At 42.7% G+C, this 10,547-nt stretch overlaps 1 protein-coding gene across 2 annotated transcripts; it reads right to left on the bottom strand.

Annotated features, from left to right (window-relative positions):
- Window positions 1-235: 235 nt before the first annotated feature.
- Window positions 236-10,101, bottom strand: LOC119896567 (trypsin-like). Of its 2 annotated transcripts, none has more exons than XM_038710046.1 (6): window positions 10,000-10,101; window positions 3,907-3,927; window positions 3,601-3,763; window positions 2,716-2,990; window positions 1,402-1,547; window positions 236-1,320 (listed from the first exon to the last, which is right to left on the bottom strand). In XM_038710046.1, the coding sequence occupies exons 1-6, from the start codon at window positions 10,052-10,054 to the stop codon at window positions 1,072-1,074; spliced, it is 909 nt and encodes a 302-aa protein (XP_038565974.1). In that variant the 5' UTR covers window positions 10,055-10,101; the 3' UTR covers window positions 236-1,071. The 2 variants fall into 2 exon arrangements, with proteins under 2 accessions (XP_038565974.1, XP_038565975.1); XM_038710047.1 differs by having other exon boundaries at window positions 1,402-1,529.
- Between the last annotated feature and the right edge of the window lie 446 nt (window positions 10,102-10,547).

Below are 10,547 nucleotides of genomic sequence, written 5' to 3'. Positions count from 1 at the left end.
TGCCGCAACTGTAACACTATGAAACAGACAGCAGACACTGGCACAATCCTCCTGGAAAATAAGTCAGTGTGATTTGGGGTGTTAGTGGACTGTATTTCGAGGAGTTGTCGCTGTAGTTGGCAGGAGGCTCAGGAGCACACACAGGGCTACATCCCGACACAATATCTTCACATAAGAAGCAGAATAGTGGCTGTTGCAAGCAACAGACAAAACAGGCGTGGGGTTCATTTCTAAGTGAGGTTAGAGCCCATAGTAAAAAAGTGATTTATTAATAAGTGATTTCATTGAAAAGCAACACATAGCTCCTTAAATTTTCATAATTTTTTAACCCTTCATTTCCAAGTAGGTGAAGCAGGAAAGCAGGTGGCATCCAGAATCTCTTTTTTGATCTCCAGCTGTCACCAACAGAGGCAGAATCAAGTCATAGATTAATTAATGCAGCTTTAAGCTTCCACTGTCTCTCAAATTTTAGGTTGTTTAGATTCAGTCGTGCTTGTCACATCTATAAGAAGAAGGGTGAGTGAGCGCGAGCGCCCCCACTGGTAGTATATTATGTATAGTATGTCAGTGGCAGCTGTGTTTGATGCTGTTGTTACTGGTGGTGTTGGATGCTGGAGTGAAGACCAACTCTAAGCCAGGAAGGTCTCAAAGCACTGACTTTGGTGAAGACCATCAATGAATCTACTCGTGTTTGACTGGTGGGGGTGTAGGAGCCGATATTTTGAACACTGCTGCACAGAAACAAGAGCCGCCCTGCTCACACATCATTGGACCGCCAGAATAATCATGAACAAACACGTAAGACGGATATAATTTTTTGTTTTACTAAATGTGGTATGCCTGAGGGAAGAACACATTCACACTCCCGACTTGTCACATATTGACGCTTGGTAAGGCCCTTTGCCATAACCTTTTAACGTCCTGGGTACCCCTTTTGCGTCATTTATTGACGTTTAGGGCTCTGTGGTCAAATTAGCAACACATACCAACAAAAAAAATACTAGAAATTTATTAGACCAAGTAAGTTCTGTCTAATTAAGTCTGGACATGGCAAGGTAGGCAGGCACTACCTTAGCCTGTGGCTTTTGGTGGCAGGCCAGGACAGGTGACGCTGAGGTCACCGTCAGTCCCAGTGGACCTGAAGGTGAGGAAGCCTGGCTGGTTACTGGAGATCTGGCTGTTGATCCAGGACTGATACTGGGACACTCGGGTGTAGATTCCCGGGAAATTAGGCTCGGCACAGTCTCTTCCAAAACTGACGATTCCCCCCTGGATCCATCGACCGCCCTGCTTGCTCACCATTGGACCTCCAGAATCCCCCTTTAAAGAGACAAACATTTAGTAGAAGAATTCTTTGTAGAAGGTGAAATCTGACTCAAATACAGGTGCAAAAAAGATCACCTGACAGGAGTCCTTCCCTCCAACACTTAACCCGGCGCACATCATGTTGCTTGTGATCAAGCCCACTCCATGGTTACAGTTACACTTTCTGTTCCCAACAATCGGCAATTGCACCTCCATTAGGTTTCCTGGGGATGGAAGGGACACTGAAGAGACACAAATATAATGTGAAAAATTAATGTTTTTTTCTTTGCGGGTTGGGTGGTCAGTCACAATGACGGCTCAACATTATGATGTCTGCAGCCATCGCCGATGGACGTTGCCATCGTCTATCGGCCCAACCCTACTCCTATCCTTTAGTATTCTTTGTGACGGCGTAACCGGAGGGGGTATATAAGCACGCCGGCACATAGGACACATTAGCCCTTTCTATGAAGCAAGGCACTCCAGGCGGGGTGAGGTGTGGCTGACCGACGCAGTCTCTCGTTCCCCTTCTCGGGGAACAAGGGTTACATACGTAACCCGAGACGTTCCCCTTCGAGGGAACTCGAACTGCGTTGGTGATGACACTATGGGAACAAGATACCCACTTAGGCCACGCCAAAACCCCGCCTGCCCCCAGCGTGCAGAACCTGACGGCACGGCTAGGAGGAGAGCGCACGGGTGCCGGGTGCAGAAGGCAGGTCCAGACTGTAAAACTGGATAAAAGTGTGGGGGGTGGCCCAGCCAGCCGCGTCACACAAATCCTGGAGCGACGCCCCTGCGAGGAGGGCCCTAGAAGCCGCCATGCCTCGATTAGAGTGCGCCCTTATGGCCATAGGTGAAGGCAAACTGCGCACCTGATAGGCCAGGGAAATAGTCTGAACGATCCAGTTGCTGATGGTGTGTTTGGAAGCGGGGAGCCCAGCCTTGGGGGACCCGAAACACACCAGCAACTGGTCTGCTTTCCTCATCCGGGAAGACCTCAGAGTGTAAATACTAGCAGATGAAGTCTCCCGTCCTCCGCCGTCAAATGAGGTGGGGGATGAAAAGCCTGCAGCACCGTGGACCCTGCCAGTCTGGCCGGAACCTTAGGGACATAACCTGGACAAGGGTGCAGGATGGCCCTGACCTTCCCCCGGGGCAAACTCCAGGCATCGGGGAGAAACCGAAAGTGCCTGGAGATCTGGAGAGGTGATAGCGAGGAGAAAGGTCATCTTAAGGGTCAGGTGCTCGGCCTCAGCCGACACCGACTCCACTGAGGGGGCCTCAGCCAGCGCTTCGAGAACCACTGCCAGGTCCCAGGTGGGAACCCTGGAACGAGTCACGGGTCTCAATGTCGCCATTGTAGTCAGTGTATCTCTGAAAATGTACTCCAGGTTCTTTCTGACCCACCTCCACTTCCAATGGTTCCCCAGCCGGTGACCCAGACTGGAGTGCCGCTGTAGAAGGTGCTGCCTGGGGCTGCCAGGCAGACGGGCTGGATGTAGATGGTGAAAGTCACTGGTGAGGAGAGCTTCAGGAGGCAAAGGTCGTTGTTATTAGTGTTGGAGTTATAGTTGGGATGAATGATGATCTGTGATACTGTGCGAGTCACTTGATTGGGGTTCAATCCCTGTAGAGTCTGGCGACCCAGAGACACAGTCAGAGTGCGTGTGGTTATGCCTGTGCTGTAATCAGAAGAGAAACAAAACAGTGCAAAGACATGAAAAACTGAAATGTCTGGTTTAGTTTGTATGGAGCCTGATAGATGTGGCAACAGGGAGATGTCATTCCCACAAGTTAGTAATTTGTATTATATACTCATTATATTATAAATCATTTTCTGCCGGTTTACAGTGTAATACGGCCAACCTTTAGGTTTATCCCTGTATCTCAGTCCAAATTTGTAAACTGAATTAAACTATTTAACCCCAAAGGGAGAGAGAACCAAGACAAATAGATTTAAGATTTAATCTCAGTGGATGGCACGATTGACACAACTTGTCTGATGAAGATTTAGCTTCTGGGAGTAACAGCCAATGTTTTGTGCTACAGCTTCCTCCCTGCGATCTGTCCAGGGTGTACCCTGCCTTTCGCCCAATGTAAGCTGGTATTGGCTCCTGTACGCAGAATAAGCCGTTGACGACTCTTTGCTTGGGAAGCAACGTACGCACGTTTCCAGCCCTGTTTTGTATGTACGCATCGTTTATAAATGAGACCTGCAGGTTAGCTCTAAAGTTACTTAGGGCAAAGCTGAACGATGTTGTTTTTTGTCGCGTACCGACCCTCACTGCTTACCTGTAGAAGCAGTGAGCAGCAGTCAGCACCCATTGATTGTTAATGAGGGATCCTCCACAGAAGTGGGACCCAGAGTTTCGCAGACTGGCCTGCCAGGGCCAGCTGCCTGCAGAGGCCACTTGTCCTCCAACAATCCTGGTGTTGAGCGCAGGCTTACCACACACTGAGGAGAGAGACAAGAAAGACACAGAATGAGCAATGCAGGGTTGACAGTAAATAGTAACAATAATAAAACTATAAACAAAACTTTTACGACACAAAAACGTGTTAAAAATGTCCCAAAAGACAGATGAACAGGAAACTTACCGCTTAGTTGTGAGTGACACTCTGAAAATAGAAAACAAACAATAAAACACAGCATTGTATTTATATTTCCTGATATCGCTAATTCTACATTGACATATGATATTTACAAGGTAATAATTTTGTGATCATCTGTTATTATGTTATCTGTAATTTATAAGTAAATAGATTTTGATTATTTGATAGATTTTTGACAAGTGACACTTTTAACCATGTCAACTCTCAGCTAACAGAAAATGATCCTTAAGACCAAAAAAGGTTTCAGTCACCAACATTTGAGTGTCAGCTGACTTCCTTCTTTGCTACGTCTTATGACCACTAGAGGTCGCAGCCTAACTATAACTGTAAATATGGGTCTTAATCAGCTGCTTGAACAATCGGCCTTTATGGCTATTTTTTCTAGTGAGGACAGGCTGAAATGAACGTATCTTGTTCTGCTGCTGCTTATCTTATTGCTGCCACTAATAAGTTTCCTCACTGTTACTACTGTTATTGCTCCAGTCCCTGATGATGCCTTAATGTCACAAAAACATGACAGCAGCAGAAGTTAAAGGGGCCCTCCACTGATTTTACACATGAAGGTCAGTTTACTCTTTATGAAGAGTGGTACTCCTGTGATCACAATTCTATAACATTGCCGTTTTATAAACAACCATGACGCTACCATGCAGTACGGTATTTACAACCGTAATGCATCACCGTCCCGTCGCTGTTTTTAGTCTAATTTGGGACCATGTAATCCCTCCCCTTTCTCCCCTTATTTCCTGTCTTCTCTTTACTGTAAAAACGAAAACAAAAAATCAATTACATGTTTTTGATTAGTATTAACTGGCATTGATGATTTTAGTGTCTGTCAATTATTTAGATTTTAGCCATCAAAACCTGATTATTTTTGTCTCTAAATATGTAAATGTTTTCTGTTTTGGCTTAAAATGTTAAGTATAGATGATGCTAATATGTGGGACCTGAATGGTCTTTATAACAGTAAGAACTAATTTGCCTTTAATTATACAATACATTAAAGTCATCCAGACATTAATTTATTAGCTGTATGATCCCTTGTAAATTTATTAAAAACACTTACTCAATTACAAGTACAGATTAAAGCTGCAAGCAGCGTTGGGCGGGCCCTCGCACTTGTAAGCGCGTCCGCGCGTGAGCCGGCCGAGTTGCACATTCTGGAGTTCTGCCGGTGCGGCTGTGAATTTCCTACGCGTTTCCGACGCCGCATGAATGTGCTATGTGTCACTTCCTGTGTCCCCTATGTGGAGCTACATAGCACTTGCCGCTATGAATATAAATCGGTATTGACGTGTAGATGTCTGCGGGGTGGGAGAGTTATCAAGCACGTAAAGTTTGTTTCAGATGTGAACATGTACACTGAACAATAATGTACCCAAACAATAAAATAAATTCCTTTTATATTTCCCTGCCTTGTTGTTTATGTGTACATACAGAGGAAGAATGTGAGAACAGCACACATTTCATCGTTACTGTGTGTTAGAGCATGGGAGAACAGTGGATACTTTTAATACAGCCCACACCCCTAATACTGTGTAACTATAACAAGTAGAGAACAGAAGAAAAAGATGTTCTTTCTTTACAACTGTCTGCATAGCTTATTCATATTGTGTAATGAATGAAAATAAATAGGCCTACTAGGCTCCTCTCTACTTTGACATTTAAGATTAGCTCTTTTGATCCACCTTCATACACATGTGACATTACTGTACAACTTGAGAAAGGTGAGTTGTTTTCTGCTCCAGCCTGCCTAAAAGAAAAGCGTTTTTGGGATTAAATGGACTTTATTAGCTGCTGCAGTGCAGGATGAACTCAGAATAGACCCATTTCTCACCTTATTATTCTAAATCATGCAACGAAGAAGAAGAAATGCATAAGAAATCCTGGGACAAAATCTGTCCACAAATACTGTACAGCATGTAGTCTGATGATCAAGACTTGTGTTATAGCTGACTTGGGCAGTGAAATGTTTTTTTAATTCATGTGGTCATAGTTGTCCACAACTCAAATCAGAATATAAGAAGAAATGTTTTATACCACCTCAAGAAGGCTTCCTATCAGAAAGGTAGGAAGGTATTTCAAATGTACAACTGCAGTACTTAAATCTAAGTAAAGTAATTTCCCTGACATTTTTGTGTTACTTTACTTTTAATAGACCCATGTAAGAGGTTTTATACTTCCTGTGAGTATAATCCAATCAATCTTATTTTCATACTGTATATCCGTTGTGTAATTTGATAAATTGTGTTGTATGTCGTGCTCGCATCTCAGAGAAGACTCTGACTGCAACATGCGTCTTTGTAAAGAGAGAAACGGACAGAAAAAGTCTCTAACTCTGCCTGTCAGCTCGCTCTGCTCCGTTAAAACTGAATTTACCATACAGAATTGAATACGAGTGCACTCCAGATTTAGCTGCAGCCAGCTGACCGTGTGCTTCTCCCTATACCGCAGTTCTGTGTCCATGCATGCAGCAAACTGAAAGCACTGTCTGTCGGTGCTTCTACGTGAAAAGAGAAGGAAGACATTGCTGGTAGTATTGTCTTCAGAGTTGTTAAACACCTCAGCGCACTGAAGGAAGCCATCTGACTGTGTGAGGGGCAAGATCGTTGATGTCTGCAGGCAGAGTAGGAGCTCTCCTGTCTGACTGGTCCACCAATAGCAGAGAAGATGACCCCTTGAGACACAGCCCCTCCTCATTTGCATAATGAGGCAGAAATGCATACAAAAATTTAAGACAGGCAGAAATAAATACCATGGGTGAAAATAAATAAGGTAAATAAATACAAAGGAAGAATAAAACAGACAAAAATATTAAAACACACATAAATAAATACATTAAAAAAATTAGTAATAAATAAAGTTGAATAAACAAATAAGGTAATTATAACAAAGGTGAATAAGTAAAGGCACTAATTAAAATATATACATTTATGTCTCCTTGTATAATTTAATTACTACCTACATTTATTTATTTACTTAATTTTTTTGTGTATTTAATTGGATGCTTATTTATTTATTGAGCATTTATTTATTTCTGTATTTATTTCTGACTGTGTCAGGATCGGTCCTCCATAGCAGGGTGGGAGAGTTATCAAGCACGTAAAGTTTGGTTCAGATGTGAGCATGTACACTGAAGTTACGACAACTTCCTGTGTCATGGCGAAGACTTGATCTCTGACGCCACGCCACGGACACACCCATTGACGAAAACTCGCAAATAGCACAACTTTTCATCTTCAATGCCTTTAGAAGGCACAGCACAAATTTGAAGTCGGTCGGACTAAATCCCTAGGAGGAGTTCGTTAAAGTACGAAGTGTGTAAATCATCCAAAATTTGACGTAAAATTCAAAATGGCCGACTTCCTGTTGATTTTAGGGCATCGCTCCAAGAGGCTTTTTTGTGCGTCTGGACAAGATACACGTACCACAGAAAATTCGTGCACGTAGGTGAAACGTGCGGCGGGGGCTGCTTCGTTAAAAGTCACTTCCTGTTGCCAGCAGGTGGCGCTATGACTGTCTGTGAATGTCAGCATGTACATGTGTTCAGGGCGGGACTCTCATCCTACATGTACAGTTTGGTCCAGATGTGAGCATGTACACTGAAGTTACGACAACTTCTGTGTCATGGCGAAGAGCTGATCTTTGACGCCACGCCACGGACACGCCCATTGACGAAAACTTGCAAATAGCACAACTTTTCATCTTCAATGCCTTTAGAAGGCACAGCACAAATTTGAGGTCGGTCGGACTAAATCCCTAGGAGGAGTTCGTTAAAGTACGAAGTGTGTAAATCATCCAAAATTTGACGTAAAATTCAAAATGGCCGACTTCCTGTTGATTTTAGGGCATCGCTCCAAGAGGCTTTTTTGTGCGTCTGGACAAGATACACGTACCACAGAAAATTCGTGCACGTAGGTAAAACGTGCGGCGGGGGCTGCTTCGTTAAAAGTCACTTCCTGTTGCCAGCAGGTGGCGCTATGACTGTCTGGGAATGTCAGCATGTACATGTGTTCAGGGCGGGACTCTCATCCTACATGTACAGTTTGGTCCAGATGTGAGCATGTACACTGAAGTTACGACAACTTCCGTGTCATGGCGAAGAGTTGATCTTTGACGCCACGCCACGGACACGCCCATTGACGAAAACTTGCAAATAGCACAACTTTTCATCTTCAATGCCTTTAGAAGGCACAGCACAAATTTGAGGTCGGTCGGACTAAATCCCTAGGAGGAGTTCGTTAAAGTACGAAGTGTGTAAATCATCCAAAATTTGACGTAAAATTCAAAATGGCCGACTTCCTGTTGATTTTAGGCTATGGCTCCAAGAGGCTTTTTTGTGCGTCTGGACAAGATACATGTACCACAGAAAATTCGTGCACGTAGGTGAAACGTGCGGCGGGGGCTGCTTCGTTAAAGGTCACTTTCTGTTGCCAGCAGGTGGCGCTATGACTGTGGGTGAATGTCGGCATGTACATGTGTTCAGGGCGGGACTCTCATCCTACATGTACAGTTTGGTCCAGATGTGAGCATGTACACTGAAGTTACAACAACTTCCTGTTTCATAGCGAATCATCGACGCCACGGACACGCCCATTGATGAAAACGCGCAAATAGCACAACTTTTCATCGTCAATGCCTTTAGAAGGCACAGCAGAAATTTGACGTCGATCCGACTAAATCCCTAGGAGGAGTTCGTTAAAGTACGAAGTATGTAAATCATCCAAAAATGGCCATAAAATTCAAAATGGCCGACTTCCTGTTGACTTTAGGCTATGGGTTCTTGAGGCTTTTTTGTGCGTCTTGACATGATACATGTCCCCAGAAAATTTCGTAGATGTAGGTTGAACGTGAACGAGGGGCTAATTTTTTCCAATTTTCTAGGTGGCGCTAGCGAGTCATTTTGCAACGCCCATGTGCGAAACTTGTAGAATACGAAATTTTTCACCGGTTCTGACATGTTTGCAAATTTTGGTGAGTTTTCGAGTATGTTTAGGCCATGTCATTTGGGCCTACTTTGCAGAAAAAAGAAAAAAAAAAAAAAAAAAAAAAAAAAAAAAAAAAATAATCCGAGCAAATTCAATAGGGACCTCGCACGGTCGTGCTCGGGCCCTAAAAAGATGTCATAATTACGTAATGTCGTTATTGTGACATCTTATCTCGTTATTGTGACATCTTTTCTAGTAATTACGACATCCTGATCTCGTAATTACAACATCCTGATCTCATAATTATGAGATAAGGCTTCCAATTTTTTTTTTTTTGGTGAATGCAATGCGCTTCCGTAGACCTGCAATAAATACAGAAACTTTAAGAAAGGCTGTGGTATAGTTCAGAAGGCATCATGTCAATCCTTGACAGTTTGAGCTGGACAACCCGTTGTTTTCCTGTTACACAACAGTAACAGTGCGGAAACAAGTGCTGTTTTCTATGAAATAAGTAGAAATATTCCCCATTAGAGTGTGTGAGAAATAAAGGTTGAGTTGAGTGAGAGCTGAGGTTGTGCTGATTCTGGTAAAGTTGAAAAGTGATGATGTGACAACTTTATAAGGCAAAACACAAAGCTATGCAAAAGGTATTCATGTGGGCTGAACGCAAACACTGATTACTGACAGGAAATATAGCAGTTATTTCACTCAGCTGCTTCCTAAACTCCTTTACTATGATTATCTGCTATGAACAGAATGTTTGTTATTTCACTTTAATGTATCCAGGCAATGTTTTAAATCAGGCTAAAAGAAGCTATGAGTTCAGTGCAAAACTTTTTATTACTATAGTTACTGCTCACTTTGCAGATTGAAATAGTTTGTTTTTCCCATCTTTTCCCCAAAAATCTAACAGATGACACAGTGACTTTAAGAGAATTTACTCAACAGTGGATCCACCGAGCACTTTGGTTTTGTATATTTTATTGCTACAGTTTTGTAAAAAGTTTAATATGAATGCAGGATTTGTATTTGTGTGTGATGCTTCACAACTACTCTTACTTAATTAAAAGATTCTACTTCCTCCTCATACAGCAGTTATCAGATGTCAAACATGATTGGTTCAAGTGTGCACAGGGAGGAGGGTCCTTACCTTGTGTCAGGAGAGTCAGCAGAGCTGCCACACAGAACACTTTGTAGAAAGCCATCGCTGTAAGTAGATATGATCAGATCTGCACCGGCATAAATAACCTTCTTGTCCCCTCCTTCTCTTATCTTCCCTCCTCTTCAGTCTACCACCAACACACCTGTCCAATGACACTCCCAACACGTGTCACTATCTCTAAGGTAAGTAAATTTACTCAAGTACTTTTCTTAAGTACAATATTTGGGCACTTCACTTGAGTATTTCCATTTGATACTATCTTATACTTTCCACTCCAAATGTACTACATTTTACAGGGATCATTACCTTTTTGTACTTTTGACATTTATACAACCTGTAGTAACTTTTTAGATTAAGATTTTCCATTAAAACCAACACGATAAATCTTGAAAAATAATGAAGAACAAATAATGCGTTGGTACAGGTTAAACCTTTTTTGTTTTCTGGCCCCTTATAAAAATCTGTATCTAGTTGTGTCTCCTATGTTTCAGATGTGTCTGAAAACAGTTTTTTTTTTTTTTTATTATAAGAACTGT

Source organism: Micropterus salmoides, unplaced genomic scaffold (assembly GCF_014851395.1).
Source record: "Micropterus salmoides isolate LMB-PRFRI ecotype aquatic unplaced genomic scaffold, ASM1485139v1 Ms_hic_scaffold_10, whole genome shotgun sequence".
Taxonomy (NCBI): Eukaryota; Metazoa; Chordata; class Actinopteri; order Centrarchiformes; family Centrarchidae; genus Micropterus; species Micropterus salmoides.
This window is presented reverse-complemented; position numbering and strand designations above follow the sequence as displayed.